At 42.8% G+C, this 18,790-nt stretch overlaps 1 protein-coding gene across 1 annotated transcript in view; it reads right to left on the reverse strand.

Annotated features, from left to right (window-relative positions):
• Mreg (melanoregulin) overlaps window positions 1–18,790 on the reverse strand; it is a 66,695-nt gene that overhangs the window by 39,171 nt on the left and 8,734 nt on the right. The window contains 1 exon segment of the mRNA XM_010611064.2: window positions 8,245–8,404. Within this exon segment, the coding sequence (XP_010609366.1) occupies window positions 8,245–8,404 (160 nt within the window).

Genomic DNA, 18,790 nt, shown 5'->3' on the forward strand with positions numbered 1-18,790 from the left:
AACATTTCTAGACCAATATGGTTGTCCATTTCTGTACAATGCCAAGTCAACACAGTAAATTGGGATGACTTTTTCGAAAGTTGGCAGCACCGTTAAAGTTTCCCAAAATTCAATTTATATGTGTGTGTGTGTGTGTGTGTGTGTGTGTGTATACATAAAGACTAATAATAGTATGTTATGCATCGATAGCAGCAACAGCTTTTCCAGGTTCTGCAGTCATCTGAACAAAATTATAGACATTCAGCACATTCTATTAAAAAAAAAAAGCCAAAAAAAAGAATAATATCCAAACAACAGCAAAGTTCTGTTGCTGTTGTGGTACCTGGCACCATTTTTTCTATTAGCCTCTTAATCATCATCTGGAAAGAGAACATTCTAACATTCTAGAGTAATATCATTAAATGTAGCTCTGATAAAGCACGGTCCCTACTATGTATCATAAAGCAGGTACTAGATATTTTACATTCACAGAGGTATGACACAGTACTGTCCTACATCAATAATACTAGATTCAGTTTTGGTTTGAAATTTACTTTGTCTGCAAATAAGATTGCTACCCCTGTTTTTTTCTGGGCTCCTGTCACATGGAGAATTGTTTTCTATCTTTTCACTTTCAGGCTATGGGCTTCTTTTTGCACTAGGTGTGTTTCTTGTATACAATATATTATTGGGTTTTGCTTCTTATTCCATTTTGCCAGTCTATTTCTCTTGATTGGTGAGTTGAGCCCACTGACATTGCTGGTTATAACTGATATGTACTGACTTATTATTGACATGTTATTGGCCTTTTGTTGACTCTTTTTACTTTTTCACCTTCTCCTTTTAATTTCTTGCCTTGCCTATTTGATTTGCTCTGTTGAGAGTCCCATGTGTCTTGATAATAAACAAACACTAATGTTGATCAAAGATGGTACAGGAAGTGATTTAGTGGGTGCAGCGTGAGTCATGGTCAATAAATACACAGACCTGAGTGTCTACTCAAAGCAGAAAGTCAATATCTACATGGTAAATTTTTTTTTGGGGGGGCAGGGTTGAGACAGGGTCTCACCATGTAGTTGAGTCCCATGTGTCTTGATAATAAACAAACACTAATGTTGATCAAAGATGGTACAGGAAGTGATTTAGTGGGTGCAGCGTGAGTCATGGTCAATAAATACACAGACCTGAGTGTCTACTCAAAGCAGAAAGTCAATATCTACATGGTAAATTTTTTTTTGGGGGGGCAGGGTTGAGACAGGGTCTCACCATGTAGTTGAGACTGACCTGGGACTCACTATGCAGCCCAGGCTGGTCTCGAACTCACAGCGATTCTCCTGCCTCAGCCTCTAAGTGCTGGGATTACAGGCGTGTGCCACCACGCCCGGCCTCCACATGGTAAATTTGACCAAGAAAGTAACCTGGAAACTTTTTCTAACCTCACTAAAGAGACAACAGGGGCTGGGAATTTAGCTCAGTGGTGTCACCACCTGCTTCGCAAGCACAGGTCCAGAGTTTGATCCCCAGTACATAAAAAAAAGAGAGAGAGAGACAACAGGAGTGTTTTTAATCATACAGGTTTCCAGGTCACACCAATCTGAGCTGAGATCTCAGTTCTCCACTCATTTCCTCCACCTCCTGTAGAGATGATGCAGTTTCTAATCATACCAGTTATGATGACTCTCCTAGGGCTCCCATGAGGGCTCAGAGCTCTTCTGGTGAGCATGCACATGCTGCTTAGCACACAGCATAATACCTAATAATTACTACTACCTAGAAAATAGAGGATGAGAGTCCTGTATCCTCAGATTCTATAGCCTTTTTATCCCCTCAAAAAAATTCCTTAAATCCAAATGATCACTAGCAAAGTAAAATAAGGAATAGAGTTTTTCAAAACCCTAGATAATATGAACCCCCAAAAAGAGGCCTTTAAAAAAATTCAGAATTATCTGAAGAATTTCTTCAATTTTCCAGTTATTTTGCCCCTTCATGGTTGGCATACTTTGCAGTCCTATCTCCAACAGAAGCTAATGTTCATCCATTTATAGAGAAATCAGATGGCCCTGAAAGAAAGGCTCTTTCCAATTCTGGAGATCTCTTCAGTTTGTAATGCAGAGTCTAACTGAAATACCTGCATCTCTGAGGGCCTCAGGGTTATGTGGCTGGTTCATGATCAGCTCAGCCTTGGTCACATCCTCCCACCAAATACTCCAATCCACTCTGCTTGGCCACTTCTTTGATTCTAGATGTGAGAGGCTGACTAGAAAACAGCCTCTGGGATGGCCTAGTCCTATATAAAATATGTTACTGGACCTGTTTACAATGGTCAGTGACAATATGAACCCACAAGAAAAGCAAACACATGGCAAAGCAGCAAGCAACATGTTATGCTCTTTTCTTTGTAATTTTTTTAAAAAGTGATATTTAGCCATTCCCCCAGGATTCAACAGAGTGTGGTTCCCAGGGGATCACTCCAGAGACACAAGCATCTGGCCATTATGTGGCTCTGCTGATATATAAATATTGCATCATGCAGTGACAAGAAGGCCGGCAACCCAAATGAGAACTACATACATTTTTGAGCATATAATTACTTAAAAGCTTTAAAAGATAAGCACAGAATTTCTATCACTTTTTATGCCTAATAAATATCGCCTATTTTTGGAACCAAAATAGGGCTTAAAGATGTTTATGAGAGCCGGGGATTTAGCTCAGTGGTTCCACCACCTTACAAGGTCCCAAGTTCAATCCCCGGTAGCAAAAAAAAGTTTATGAGAATTATCTGATATTAAGCTTCTATTTTCTTAATTAAAAGTGTCAGGCCCAGGGATTTATCTCAGTGGCACTGTGCCTGCCTTGCAAGCACAAGGTCCTGAGTTCGATCCCCGGTACCACACACACACAAAAAAAAAAAGTGCCAAAGCTGGGCTAGGGGATAGTTCAGTGACCTGGGTTCAATCCACAGTACTACATATATCCAAAAAAAGGGACATATTTTTTTTAGCAGAGTGGAAATAATGTACAAACTCCTATAGGAAGTGTTACTGAGCCACTGTAAGAGGCATCAAATAGCACAGGTCAGAGAACACTAAACAAAGTGAAGAAAGGATGGAAATGAGAAGAAACTCCACAGAGCTTATGAAACAGAAACTTAGAAAATGATTTTTAGGGCCAGAGATTTAGCTCAGTGGTGCCATGCCTGCCTCTCAAAAGCAAAGCCCTGAGTTCGATCCCTGATACCACAAAAAAAAAAAAAAGAAAATTATTTTTAACCAACATCAATCACCATGTTTAAGCACAGCACGGTAAATGTGCCATACCCAAGACCACTTCCTGAAAACAGACTCCAGCCTCTAACCAAACAAACCTCTCTTCCTCTTCCTGTGAAAAAGCCCTTCATACTCCCTGGCCCCTGAAAGTCACAGACATAGGCCTTGGGCAGACTTTGCTGATGTATTTTGAACTCTATATTTAATTAGAAAGTACCTACTCCTCCTCTCTCACAATTTCCACCAATAGACTCATTATGCATTACATCACAATGCCCAAATTCAGATCCTTGCTTCCAACTTAACAGCTGTGTTGCCTTACATAAGTTGCTTAAAATGGAAATAGTAATAATACCTACAGTACCTCTGAGTTGCTATTAAGAAGGCATACCAGGGGCCGGGGATTTAGCACAGTGGTTCCACTGCCTGCCTTGCACGCTCAAGGACTCGAGTACCAAAAAAAAAAAAACAAGAAGGCATGACATCACTGACATATGCAAAGTGGGAAAAAGAATGCCTAGCACTATTTTTGTTATTATTCATATCATAGAAGAAAGATCACTCGATATACTCACAATTATTTATACAAATAAATAAATTAGGTGTATCAACAGATCATAAGCAGTTGCTAAGCTCCTTATGTAAAGTGCAACTAGTTTAATGAGAAAGAATATGAGGAAAATGATTCAGTAGTGTGCTTTTGAGGTTGTTTACCATTATTCAAAGATAAAATATTTTCTGACATCATTCAAAAGCAAGAGCACCAATTTCTCCACTAATACATACATCATTTCTGCTGAAAGCCTGTTTTCCATCAGCCTTTGAAGGCTATGACATTCAAATAATGCTACTTTTTACTTTTGACACTGCTCCTTACTTTAAGTTCATGCCTAGTCTTCATTATTTGCTTCCTTCTATATCTTCTTTTCTCACTGCTTTTCAGTATGAAAGACTGTAAATGTTTTTGTTGCTTGCTTTTTCAGTACCGGGGATCGAACTCAGCTCCTTATGCTTCTGAGGCAGGCGGCAGAACCACAGAGCTAAATCCCTGGACCTGAAAGACTGTAAATTTAACCTTAATGATTTATAATGTTTCTTCTACCCACTTCAGATTCAATAGAAGATATAGGTACTACACACGCTGTCTTGAAATTTTTTTTTTTAATCCAGAGGATTCCAAGAATGAGCAACCCTAGGTCTTTTGTATTGCTCTTAGTCAAGAAAAAAAAATTTCTGTTTCCTTAATACCTTGCTTGAGCCTCTAAATAGTTAACATGCAAAACTACATACGGTTCCTTGCTTTTTAGTAGGTAGAATTTTATTTTCTTTCAAAGCCAAAACGCTCTGTTTTATTAAAATATGTATTTAGCAATGTTGTCCTGTGTGAAAAAGAAAATAAACAATAGTAGTAGATGTAGAATTTGTTCAAATGTAAAACACCCCAATAGCTTTCTACCTTCAGCCTGTAAATCAATATTAAGTTCATTTTTCAACCATACTGGACAAAATAGTAAGTGGTAGGATTACTCACTGTACCTATCTTTGTGTATCAGGAGTCCATTAACATATTTTTCTTAGTTGACATGTTTTTATTTGAGTTATTTCTGAGTTGTTCCAATTTTGGGGGGTGTTTTTGTTTTTGTTTTGTTTTGTTTTTTGTACCGGAGGATTGAACTCGGGTCCTTGCACTTTCAAGGCAGGCGACAGCACCACAGTACTTGAGTTATTTTTAAATCTGGCCCTTTTATACAAAAACTTGGATTTTTCAGCTTCTCTTTAAAAAATTCATTTTTCAGCCTTTGCAGATCCACATTCTCAGCCCAGTCAACAGCTACCTGGAGCTTAGCAATCACTCCCTGTAAAAAGGATGAGTTTCGTAAGGGAAAAAAAATGAGAATCAAGACGTCATGTAGAGGTACAAGATCCCAACAATGAATGTAACTGTACTGTATCCCTAAAATGTACCAATAAACTCAATTAAAACTGAAAAAAAAAAAAAGGATGAGTTTCCAACACCATTCAATATGCCCACTTCACTCACTTCACTCCCTGGAAGGATCTGAGATTGCAACCTCTGTTTTATACCTTCAAGTGTTTTTCCTAGTTTGCTCCAAGAAGGAAGATTGTCACAATTTCAACGTTTTAAATGTACATACTGTGACCCAGCAACTTTCTTCCTGAAAAAAAAATGGAAGCTATACAAGTATATGGATGGCCACTGTAGCACTGCTTCTAAAAGCAAAAAAACCTGAATATCAATGAAGACTGGTTGAATAAATGATGGTGAATCTATAGAAGAGAATACCAGAGTCTCCAGAAGCAATAAAGTAAATCTGAGCACAGGGAAATGGAAAACTGTCCAAAATATATTAAGTGAAAAAAAGGTATAGAACAGTATGTGATATATGATCTAATCTGTGGGGAATGAGTAGATATATTAATACATGCCTGCATTTCAAATTTTTAGAAGCAACTCTTTTATTAATCACACTACTTTTATACCTTTTTTTTTTTTTTTTTTTTTTTTTTTTTTTTTTGGTACCAGGGATCAAACTCAGGACCTTGTACTTATGAGGCAGGTGGCAGCACACAGAGCTAAATTCCTGGCCCACTTTTATACTTTTTTTTTAAAGAAAGCCCTATGAACAGGGATATTTCAAATCATTCCATGTATAATTATCACCACACCTTCATGTCATGTCTTGGTAATAGAGTCCCTTCAGAGTCAAGCTTGATTTCATTTCTTTGGCAAGAAGAAGAAAAAGCCTCTTGGATGACTCTTCAACCCAGACCCACGCCAGCACAGAAAACACACAATGGCCACTGAGGAAGCTATGCTCACTGAGAGCTCTCAGTAGCTCATGTTGCTCTCTAATTGTCCTTTTTTTTTTTTTTTTTTTTGTACCAAAAGCCTCTTGGATGACTCTTCAACCCAGACCCACGCCAGCACAGAAAACACACAATGGCCACTGAGGAAGCTATGCTCACTGAGAGCTCTCAGTAGCTCATGTTGCTCTCTAATTGTCCTTTTTTTTTTTTTTTTTTGTACCAGAGATCGAACTCAGGTCCTTCTGCTTGCGAGGGAGTCGCCAGAACAACTGAGCTAAATCCCTGGCTCTAATTGTCCTTTTAAAACCAAATATAAATAAAACAGAAGCAGGAGCTCCTCCAGGCTGGGCTCCAAACATTGCTCGTAGCCTGCTCCACATGTATATGGTGCTAGCAAAGATGGTAACTACCTATAGACATTATTTCCCTTGCGCTATTAATGCTTTAGGCAGGATAACAGAAAAGGAAGGAAAGAGAACAGGTTCCACTGTCCCCAGCAAACCCCTAACTGGTCAACCCAGCACAGTGGAGTACAAATGTGATCTTCCCCTTAAAGGGGACAATGCCATATATGCCTTTCATACATTCAGGAAGGGCAGCCACTGCAGGCTGTTCATGGTGGCAGCAGTCCTTGTGACCCACTATCAGCACTACCAGGCAAATGGGAAGTTACTGAGTACTGGGTAGCTAGAGATTGTAAGGTGCTCGGCCACCAATGAGATACTATGTGTCACTGCCACTGTGGGATTCTCCAGCATCACCACTCCCATCCAGGCAACTGTCAGATCTTCCCCATTCCACCTCGAACCCCCAAAGGTATCCAAATCACACAAGAATATCAGGACCAGAACACATGGCACTTTCAAAAGTTACTGCCTCCTAATAAAATGTGGTTTTTGAGGAACAAAATAGAAATTTTGATTCCTTTTTTTTTTTTTTTTTTTTTTTTGGTACCAGGGACTGAACTCAGGTCCTTGCGCTTGAGAGGCAGGCGGTGGAACCGCTGAGCCAAATCCCTGGCCAAAATAGAAATTTTGATACAGAATATATATCACACGCAGCTCCCACCCGACCACACACTCTAAGGCCTTTCTTCAGAGCTATTTTTCTCAACTTCTGCAAGACGCAAAGAAACATGTAGTGTGTATTTAATACAGATGTCTACTTGGAGCTGACAACAGGTAAGTCAAAAAACATAGGTGGCATTATTTGGAAAAGGATTTTATATAAGATTCTCTATAGTACTTTAATACTAATTTTGAAAGCAGAAAAGAAAAGCACAATGCTTTTGGTATTCTACCTTAGAGTTCTGTGAATTTAGTCATTGGGAATGGTTTCAAGCTTTCTCACAAAAACCATCCCAAATATGGCAGATCTATTACTGTCTAAACAATGTGCACAATTTAAGAAGCTTTAAACAGGAAAAATAACATTAATTCAAACCCCATTAATTCAGAATTAATAATAATGTAAAGCATTCTTCATATTTCAGGGTGAATCATGTAACCAGGGCTTGTCAAATGACTGGAGAGATTAGAGATGGACTACTTAAGATGGTCTATATTCCAATTCTGTACCAGCATTGCCTCACGTGTAATTTGTAGCATTAAGGTAATATTTAGTAATGAGGCTTATCTGTGGATCAAGCAGGTCTATCAAGACTAGCTACAATCAGCAACTAACGAAAATGTCTGCTATCCCTGCCCTTTGTCTCAAGTATCTCATGCATAAGCCAGTCACCATGGTGCACATCTATAGTCCTAGATATTCAGGAGCCTGAGGTGGTGTCCTGACCATAAGAGTTTCAGAACAGCCTAAGCACCATAGTGAGACCCAATATCGAAAATAATCAACAGATGGGCCGGGAATTTAGCTCAGCGGTTCGGTGGCCTGCCTTGCAATCACAAGGACCCAAGTTCAATCCCCAGGACCAAAACATAAAAAAATTTAAAAATAAACAACAGAATGGGGAAGAAAGAAGAATCCAGATATATTATGTACAAGTACAAATTCTCTATGATTAATGCAATCATTATGTATATCAAAAGTATACCAAAAAATTAATATTTTAAAAACACCAAACTGCTCATTCTTTCTTTCAAGCTGCTCTTCTTGTAACTGCTATATTTTGCTGTGCAATATCATCTGGAAGATGTCAAAAAGTGCTTACCTCTGAGTCTTTGGCCTGCTGATTACGAATGACTATCAAATTATACAAGATTCTGTCATCATCCGCCTCAGTGTGGGACACATCATGAGGTAGGCTCCACAAATTCTTTTCATCATCCCTCTCCAGAGTTGCTCCAAATGAAGAATGTCAATTATTACTGCTGTGGAACCAAAAGAAAGAAAGGATAAGGACTTTGATACAGATAGGTAGATAGATAAGATAGACAGACAAACAGATCATATAACATACATTCACAATAAAAAGGTCTAAATTGTCTTTAATAATTAAGTATAATACAATACAACAATAAGAACAAACAAAAAATGAATCAATTCAAAAAGAGCAGAAAATAAATGCAACCAGATACTGGGAAGAGGTATTCACTACAGTTAAACATGAAATTCTGCACTGACTACCCCAGCAGTTAAGACAAAAAAGGAACCCCATATGGAATAAAATTGCTAATAGATTGAAAGAAGCACGCAATTAACATGAAGAAATGTATTTTCTGCTGGCTCTGAGTTCAAAGAAACACAGAAAACATAAGAGTATAATGATACATAATATCTATGAAAATCTTTACACCAAGAAAATGAAGCAAGAAATACGCATAGCCAAATGCTTTCATAAACAATGCACGATATGGATGAAGAATTTCTTAAGCTCCCTTTTGTACATTTGTTTCATGAGTTTTCCTATATAAAGAGGTTCCTATGATATGTAGGGGAGATATCAGTGGAGCGGCATCACATCTAATTTCTGAGAGACAGAACAAGTCACACAGGGGCTATTCACTTCATCTCATAATATGTATAAAGCCCTGACTACATACTAATCACGGGACTCCATAAAACTGTGAGTAAAACAGACACAGTTCCTGTCTGTGGACTTCACTGGAGCCAAATATGGGAAACACATAAATGAAAGATTGTGTAACTGTAATTTAAAACTGTGCTAAGTGCTATAAAGGAGATATGCAGGGATGCAAGAGCATGTGAAAGAGGCTAACAGAAGATCCCAGTGGAGGAGGGCACAGACTGGCATGCTTGGGCTGTAAGGTGACAGGTGAGAACTCAGGTGCAAGAAAGTAGGCAGCACGTTCAAAAGCAGGTGGAGGAAACAGGGTGGGTGCATAAAAGAAAGGCCACCTTAGTCAGACAATAAGAGGGTGCTGGGAGTTAGCCTGGGGTTAGAAACAGATTGCTTTGTAGGTCCTGTTTGTAACCTTCTTCCATCTGTCTTTATTCCTAAAAGCAAGGCAAGATCTGGAAGAGTTTTCAGCAGAATTGTGACGCTATTTAAAAACACTATTTCACGTTTACTTTCCAGATGAAGTGTGGGGACTGCTTGAGAGATGTCAGGAGAGGATTTAGGGGAGTCATGAATGTGCAACTGCAGTAAGTCAGGTGAGAGATGACAGCGATCAGGTCTGGTGTGAAAACCATGCCGTGTGAAACTGGAGAACAGCACACTATTCAGGACTATGGTACAATGAAGACGATTTAGAGGTGAACTCAGTAGGAGAGCACCACAGGGAGGGGGGAAAGGAAGAGCTGAAGACAACTCCACGGCTCCTGGCTTCTTCACCTGGATGATGAGTGATGCCATTCTCGGAAGCAGAACTAGGATCCCCACTCCCCACCTCGGGGCCATGGGCTGGCACACACATCTGCAGGTGTGACATCAGGGAGGGCCAAAGGGAAACAGAAGACATCCAGATGGCACCTGGGAAGCAGGAACCAGAGACCTCACAGGAAAGATAAATATTAAGATGCCCACCCTTGTGACATACTCAGAAGTTAGCACCAGGAAATCTCACAAGTACCAGTCACCACATTGGAGTTCAAAGGCATGAATAACCCAGCAAGGGAGGAGCTCCAGTGCTAGAGCAATGGGGTGCAGATTAGGCATGAGGTCAGTCAAGGCCTCAGACTAGGAAAAGACACTCAAGGCCCACATGCGAAGACGGGTAGAGGTGGGGACAGGACATTGGAGCCAAGGCCAACAAGAGGTCAGCCACCTAACCAGCACGGGACTCAGAGCTGGGTGCTGAACAGTGTCCCTGAATTCCCTCTGGTTGCACATCCGAAGCTCAGGCTCTGAGACTGGACAGGCTCATCTGTACAATGGGGAAAGCAGAAAGACTCCCACTCTTCTCAGAACCACCTTGTTCTAAAACAGAGAGAGCCCCCATATCCTGCCTCTTCTTAGGGATCATGGGCCAGTGAAAGGGGTGATAGGTAATGCTTGGTGCTCTGTATTTACAGGCTTTAATGAGCGTGCTAAACTCTGAATGAGGAAGGTCAGCAGAAGGCATGGCTGTAGCAGGAGCAGCTGGTAGAGCCTTTGTCTGCCCATGTTGGAGCATTGGAAGTGGTCCTGCATTCCCACTACAGGGGTGCACGGAGCCAGGGAAACCAGGGCCATGAAGATGAAAAGGTACTCTGGAGTCAAACTGAAGACACTGCTAGTCTGGGCTTTGTGCTGCGAACTGTGTCAACCAATAACAACCAGAGCAATCATTCTGTTCAAATCTTCTTTGGTAGAGTTAAAGGAAAATTGTGCTATTGCTAAATAAATAAGTACATATGTAACTTTAAATGTTTTGAAATAATACTTGAAATTCAAAGGGATGAGCATATGAGCCAGCAAAACACAAGCGAAACAGGAAATGAGAGGACTGGTCCAACATCACCCGAGGGAGACAACAGCTGTCCATGGTGGGCAGCACAAATGGCTTCAGGTGGCAGCTGTGTGAGGGCAACACCTTCAGCTGGGACTCAGTGTGGACCACAAGGTGGAGTTGATGAGCCACAGGACACTCGGGGAGGTGTCAAGGATCTGGGCACAGGATCAAGGACAGGACAGAGATCTAGATGTGGGATGTCTTAGTCACTTTCTGATTCTTGGGACACAATACCCGATATCTACGACAAAAAGGAGAGGTCTGTTTTGGTTCACGGTTACAGTCCTTGGTCAGCTGGCTCCAAGGCAGAAATGCATGGTGGAAGGATCTGGCAGAGGAAAACTGTTCACATCATAGCAGCCAGGAAGCAGACAGAGAAATGAGGAGCCTGGGAGGGAGATTCATCCTTCCAACTCACACCCTCAGTGATCTGCCTCTTCCAAGCGGGCCCCACCTCCAACGGCACACTTAGCTAGAAGATCATAATCCAAATACATGACGCTTTAGGGGCCACTGCACATCCAAACCACATGATGGGACAGGAGCACATGCATCTATGTCACCATGGAAGCTATGCGATCAGAGGAACAGGAGTGAGACAGGTTCTTCTAGGAATGAGTCATTGGGGAGAATGGAAGAGCCAGGAAGAGAGATGTCTGGACAAAGAGGGGTTCAGAAGAGCAGGTAGACACCAGGGAGGTGTCACACCCTGAAAGATGCTGACCGCCTTTCTTTCTCTGCCTAGTTCTTGTGGCCGATCCTAAGCCACTGCATTACAGAGTCAGCCTCGGGCAAGGGTTCCCACATTCCAACCTTCAGGTTACACAAATGTCTGGGGTAGGAAGAGTGAGAGGCCTTATCCCTCAACTCTGCAGATCAGATCAGGAATACAGGGCTGCTCGATTTCTCCCAGCATGAGGCCCTTTAGGTCACTGAGCAGCTGTGCACCACAGGACTGCACATCCTAATGCGGTGACTCAGGTGCACCCACAGGCAGAATCACTCAAGTAATAGCCATATGTGTCCGTGCTCCCAGAGCTGGGCTTCTCTCCAGGGGTGCAGTTCGACAGTCATACAGACCTGATGCACAGCTTCCACCAGGGGAAGCCACCATGGAACACAAAACACCTCAGGACGACAGAACCCTTGTATCTTCCTGACACCAGCCCTGTATTTGCCCAAATTCATTTTATGTCTATAACTCTTATCTCCTACCAAGTTAATAAGTTCCTCAAGAGCCACGATTGTATCCAGTCACTCTTCTACGCCCCATGTCACTTAGCAGGGTCCAGCACAGAGGGGTTGCTTTCAAAGTATTTGTTGAATGGAACAAACTGAACCTTGATTCCAACTTGCGAGGGGAAACCCCAGGCATCACTGACTGTGACCACTTTTTTAAAAGCTTTCAAAGAGGGAAGTTTAGAAAGGAGACAGCATTTGCTTGACTGTCTGTCTCTCTCTCCATCACACACACACACACACACACACACACACACACACACATCAGCCACTCAGTGTCCAACAAGGGCCATTCGTTCTAATCCACAGACTAGAAGGATGAGGAAGCTCAACACCCAGACTGTTCCAAAGAGCTCCTGCTCCAGACAGCACCTCCTAAGTCATCTGCACATCCAGCCCTGCCCTAATTAGAAACAGTGTCCCCTGACGTCTCCTAGCAGCCTTGGACCCTGCCTACTTACCGAAACTCAGGGGACATATGAACTGGGGATGAGAACCAGCAGTTGCTTCTCAGGAGGACCAGGGCCTCTCCTGTGGGCCTGACAGAGAACTCCAGCTGCCCTCCTGAGTGCTCCTCCCTGTGGGGCCCCCTCCCCAGCTCCTTCCATGGCCTCCTCCATGGAGGTCTCATTCCACTGCGTTCTTCTTACCCAGTAATGACAAGCAGGTTTCCTGGGGGCTTAGGGACGGTGGGGTTGTACCTCTATTAAATAATTACACTGATACTTCTTTTCTTTTCATTTTTTTTGGAACCACTGAGCTAAATCCCCGACCCACCAATGCTTTTTTTCAAAAGAGAGGTCAAGATGAAAAGGAGCAAGGGCTACCAAGCTCGCTGGACAGTATCAGAGTTCTTGGATTAAGCAGGCTCACAGGTCCCAAACACTCCTTTTACTCCCGCACTGCCACCACCCAGACAAGCCATCAACCCACTGCTCTGACACTCGGACCCACGGGACAGAGAGACCAGGACAGAGCAAAGCCTAAAGGAAACACCCAGAAGAGAAACAGCCTGGGACCTCTGTGAATAGGTGAGTGGGAAGGGCTCTATGTCCATGGAAACCGAATTCAGTGCAAAGGACCTGAAGTCTAGGCCCCAGGAGCAGTGGGGGGACAGAAGGAAGGAAGGAAGGAAGGAATGGTGCTGCAGGTCCCGAGCTCACTTCTCTCTCTCCTGCACATAATGATTTCTAAAAGGTTTTGAGAAAAGGGAGAATGGTTGCTTTGTCCCTGGCCACCATCTGCTGATGATCAATATTTTATTAATGTGGACCATCTGACAGGCTGCTCTGATGTTACATCCAAAGCACAGGCCACTGTCACTCCCAGAAGACAGGAGGAGAAAAGTCTCAGATTTCACCCTAATCCCACCTAAGGGCATAAGACCCAAAGACCTGGTGTCTTCTTTCAACACAGTCAGTAGCAAAAACCGGGGTGGGTGGGTGGTGGGTGGAGTGTTTGGTTCTAAACTCTCTGCCAGGGGACCAGACTGTAAAGTGCTACTCTGCATTGAAGCGTTTACCAAGAAAGCCAGAATTCCTCTCTACTTCTACTCTACTGCCAGGATTCCACTCTACTCCACAAAAATCTGTGCATAAAAGATTTTGGGAGGATCACACAAAATATCACATGTACAAGCTGGCTGCTGACAACAGCAGCTGCCGTGACCTGACTGCTCTGCCCTAGGGCACCACGTCAGCGATCACAGATGAAGACTGAGCTCTCACAATAGTGACGGGATGGAACTGCCAGTGTCTAGAAAAACAGATCTCACTACTTCAGACCTCCTTGTCTGATTCCCTCTGAGGAAGTGGCAGCCTAGAGTCCCCTGGCTTTTGATCCTTTCCCTGCCTCCCTCTGTGCTAACCTGTCCCGGAGAGAGCAAGTGCATTGGGAATCCTCCTCATCCCTTCCTGCACTCTATCCTCTCTTACTCTCCTTCTCCTTCTTCTACTTCCTCTCTCTCTCTGTTCCTTTTTCTCTCTTTGTCTCTCACTCTCCTTCGTCCCTACTTCAGTCTTTTGTTCTGACTTTACTGCTTCCAGAACAGGTATTCTGGCTCCTTTCTTTAACCTACTTGACCCAATGTTTAAGCAGTCTTTAATCCCAAGTTGAACCCTTATTCCATGCATTCTGCAGCTGATCTCACCCTACATCACCTTCACCCCCAGCGTGTGTTTTCTGGCTCCTCTCTAAGCGCTCCCTCCCCTTGGGCTTTCCATCCCCACAGCTGTGGTGCAGCCCTGTGCAGTGTGTTTCAGGCACGGGCACCCTGCTTTCAAGGTGGGGCTGCAGGCAGCTAAGGAAATGCCGGGGCTGAGGAAGGTGACACTGTCTTCAGCCTCTATTCTCACTGCACTCATTCTTGGTCAGTTTATCTGACCACCCACCTAAGCAAAATCCCCAAATCTCTGACTGAACTTTCAGTGCAGACCTCTCTCCCACATTTCACATTTTCTCTCCACCTGGTGTCTAATGGGCAGCACAAGCTCAACACAGACCAAAAGAAGCATCTGATTTCCCACTTCCTCCGATCACCAGTAGGCTCTCACTCCAGGATGGTAGCTCCACCTTTCCCCTTGCTCGGGCCAAGACCCTCAAAGTCATCCCAACTCTCTCATCCCCTACAGCCCAACAATCCCTCAGAAAATCTTACGGCTCTACCTTCAAAAGATACTCACCACTATGCCCTGAGCCAAGGCTTCTTACATCTTGCAGAACACTTCCTTCCCACAGTAGTTTTCTCACTGAGATCTACTTCCTCCTACCACTGCCTCCCACAAACTCTGTCCTTAACAGCCAACATGGTCCTTTAAATACAGAAATCAGATCGTGTCAGCCCTCTGCTCAAAACCCTTCAGAAACTTCCTTTGCCTAAGAGTCCAAGTCAAAGTCCTACAATGCCCATAGGACCAACATGGTGCGACCACTCTGGCCTCTTTGCTCTTCCCTGAATCCATCAGTCACACTCCTTCCTCAGGCCCCTTACCTTGGCTGATCCATCTGCCTGTGCTATTTCCCTCCAGATATTCATGTGCCTTCCTCCTGCCCCTTCTTCAAGCCCTCTTCTCCATGACGCCTGCCCTGACAATCTATTTCAAACTGCAAACATGCCTCCCTCCCTGATTCTTTTCTTTTTCCTACACACTTACTAGTTTACTTCTCCTAGTTTACTTATTCTGTTCTCAGTTTATTGTATGCCTATTATTCTGTATAACTATAATGGACTAATTTAAAAAGTTATCTAGAAAGCTCCAGGAAACTTGGATCACATGATGTGTAAGAGAAAGAAATTTCGTCTTCTGGGGAACTTCCAATGCCACTAAGACTGACGAATGCAAGTCACAAAAGCAGAAGAGGGATGTTGTGTGTTGCCAGGAAATTAGGCCTTTAAAAATCACCCTATAAGCAGCTGACTTCTAAGAAAAGGTCAGCCTCATACTTATTGGGCCTGAGTCCCTGCTCCAGGAACAGCCCCAGCTCTCCTTTGTCTCTCAAGGTTAAAATGGGATGAAATGTGCCAACTCTTCACAATCTGCTCAGAGGCCCAGCTCCAGGAATCTGACATCATGTTGTGGGGTAAAAAAATCAAGCCATCTGGACCCTGATCTAAGAGATCTTACTGACACTACTACAGTGGTACATCAAGTTAAGACCAGACTGACATACAAACAACTTGAGTTAATTAGGTTAATGGAAGATTCATGTACCCAGGTAAACATCCAGATTTCAGCTGTATTGACTTACAACCAACTTGACTTACAACCAGCCCTCAGGAGTCAATCAAGTTGGTAAGTCAAGGGTCCACTGTACATTCACCAACATTTTCTGAAAGCCTTCCAAGGGTAGAAGATGATTTGGTCAGCTCAAAGTTCATATGAGTTTACATGGCAAAGAAAAAACTCCACACATGTGAAAGATGATTGCACTTCTAAAGTTGGTGGTGATTCACTTTCAAATGTCTTGTCTTGCAAGTACAAGGTCCTGAGTTTGATCCCAAATACAAAAAAAAAAAAAAAATCAAATGTCTTGAGACCTCCTTTATCCCTCCCTTCTTTCCTACCGGCACCTGCTATGTAGCCTCAGTTGGGGAAAATGGGACCCATGTTTCTAGCAAGCAGATTTCAGGGAGTGTCATATCCCAACCACATTTTCTAGCACATGCCATATAAGTAACTAATGACTCCCTGCATTTTGAAAGGGCTCTCCTCTTTTTGTTGCTTTGAAATATATCAGAAGATGAATTCCAACTCAGCCAGGCATGGCTCTGAACCAACTACTGAAGCTCTCTGTGCTTCAGTTGCTTTCATTGTCAGGTAGCAATCACAGACATCATGAGAGTCAATCCTCATTAGCCATAGATCTCATCTTTGCAGATTGCCCTTCTCACAAAAATTCACCTGTAAACCTAAAATCATTACTAGTACGGGTCCAGGGATTTAGTTCAGTGCTGCCCTGCATGGCTGGCAAGGGCAAGGTCCTGCGTTTGATTCCCAGTACCAGAAAAAAACAAATTATAGGGATAGTTTCAAGGTCCTTGGCGGATATGTGCTGGACAGTGATAACCAAGGTAAACATTTGCAACTGCAGCTGAACAAGCAGTAATCTGCATTTCTGTCTCACCTCTCATACTGAAACAACTGTCATTTTCATGGTATAGTTAGTGGAATATTTTGCATTTTTGTACTTCTCTATGGTGATGTCCCTATTTAGAATGTCCCCCAAGTGTGGTGCTGAAGTGCTAAAATACATGTGTTAGATAAGCTTCATTCAGATGTGATGACCATGAGTTTGATGTTAATGAACTAAAGTGCCTATTAAATAAGGTGTCTCCAAGCAGAAACACATAAAACAAGATTACATATTGATCATTTGGAGAATCAGCTCGCAAGAACCTAACACTCCCTGCACCTCCCTTGAGAGCAGGGGCTCAGCATTCACTCAGCCAGTGGTCAAGGCGACTTCACAGAGCACAACTGCTACAAGTAACCAGCCCCCACTGCACCGCATACAGGTACGCCAAGGACACAATCAACAAATATAAAGCACTTATGATGGTGCCTGCTATCCCGTAAGTACTAAGTAAAAGCTGTGAAGAGTCAGGAGAGCAACACAGGGAAGACCCACTGTCAGAGCTGCCTCCTCCCCAGCCTCCACTCTCCCCTCACCTGCATCCTGAAGCAAGACTCAAACTGTGCCGTTTCTTTAGGACCTGTTGGCCATTTCCAGAAATCAGATTCTTGCTTAGAACAACTGTTGTATGTGTAACCTTCTTACACAAACCAGATATTATTTTTCCCTAACAGGAATCCAGGTACTGTAGAAGAGTAAAACCCTGACATCTACTCTCTTCACTGCCCACAGGCTTATGCATCGATCCTGTTACCATGCTGCAGGTGAGCACTGAGACAGAGAGCAAAATATTAAGAAGCTGGTTTAAACCAGGCGTGGTGGCGCAGGCCTGTAATCCCAGCTCTCGGGAGGCTGAGGCAGGAGGATCACTGTGAGTTCGAGACCAGCCTGGACTACATAGTGAGTTCCAGGTCATTCTCAACTACATAGTGAGACCCTGTCTCAAAAAAACAAAAAACAAAACAAAAAAAAAAGAAGCTGGTTATATGGCCCGCTTAGGTAGCTTAAGCAAGTCACCAATGTTTTACAACTCATTCATAGATGTTAATTCTTTCTGTTTCTTCTTTGACCTTCGAACAACCCAATGATGGAGATGACATTTATCAGTTATTAACAGCCAATGAAAAGGAGAGGATGAGAATTATACTTCCCTGAAGAGATTCAAAGTAACTTTGTAGTTTGTGGAATTTACACTGCACCAGCTCCCTTGTGCTCCATTTCAGCCTCCTGCAGGCCTCTGGTGTCTGTGCTGCATACTGTGTGGCACTCAGCTCTATGGCGTCAGAAGACCTGGGCCTCTCTCTGCTTACAGGTGACTACAACTAGACATCCAAGACCACAACTCATGCTCAAATGGATTCTTAGAGGGCAAAAATGTGCTTTTATCACTGATGGAAGAAACCCATGCTACAAAAATGCAATAAAAACCAATGCTTTGAGTTCACACATTTTTTTTCCAAAAGTTTGAATAGTGCCACCAGCAAAGATATACCCAAGTACTAATCCCTGGTACCTATGAATGTGGCCTTATTTAGAAACAGGGGCTTTATAGATGTAATTAAGTTAAGGATCTTGAGATGAGCTCATCCTGGATTTTAGTTAGACATTAAATCCAATGATTGATGACTTTGTAAATAGAAAGAGAGAAGATAAGAAACACACAGGAGACAGAGGCAAGGACTGAAGAGTACTGCCACAAGCCATGGAACAACAGAAGACCCCAAAATTTGGCAAGAAATGGTTCCCATCAGGCATGGTGGCACATGCCTATAACTCCAGCTACTTGAGAGGCTGAGACAGGAGGATCACAAATTCAAGACCAGCCTGGGCAACACAGTCTAAAAATATGATAAAAAACTATGAATAAACATTTAGATTTTGAAATGTATTATAGTAAAAAACAAATTGCCATTAATACCTCTCAGAATAATCCTCTCACTTTGAACACACTTATTCTTGGTACTCTCTGAGGCTACTCCGGAAGTCCTC

This window comes from Fukomys damarensis, unplaced genomic scaffold (assembly GCF_012274545.1).
Source record: "Fukomys damarensis isolate Sample0158 unplaced genomic scaffold, DMR_v1.0_HiC HiC_scaffold_16, whole genome shotgun sequence".
NCBI lineage: Eukaryota > Metazoa > Chordata > Mammalia > Rodentia > Bathyergidae > Fukomys > Fukomys damarensis.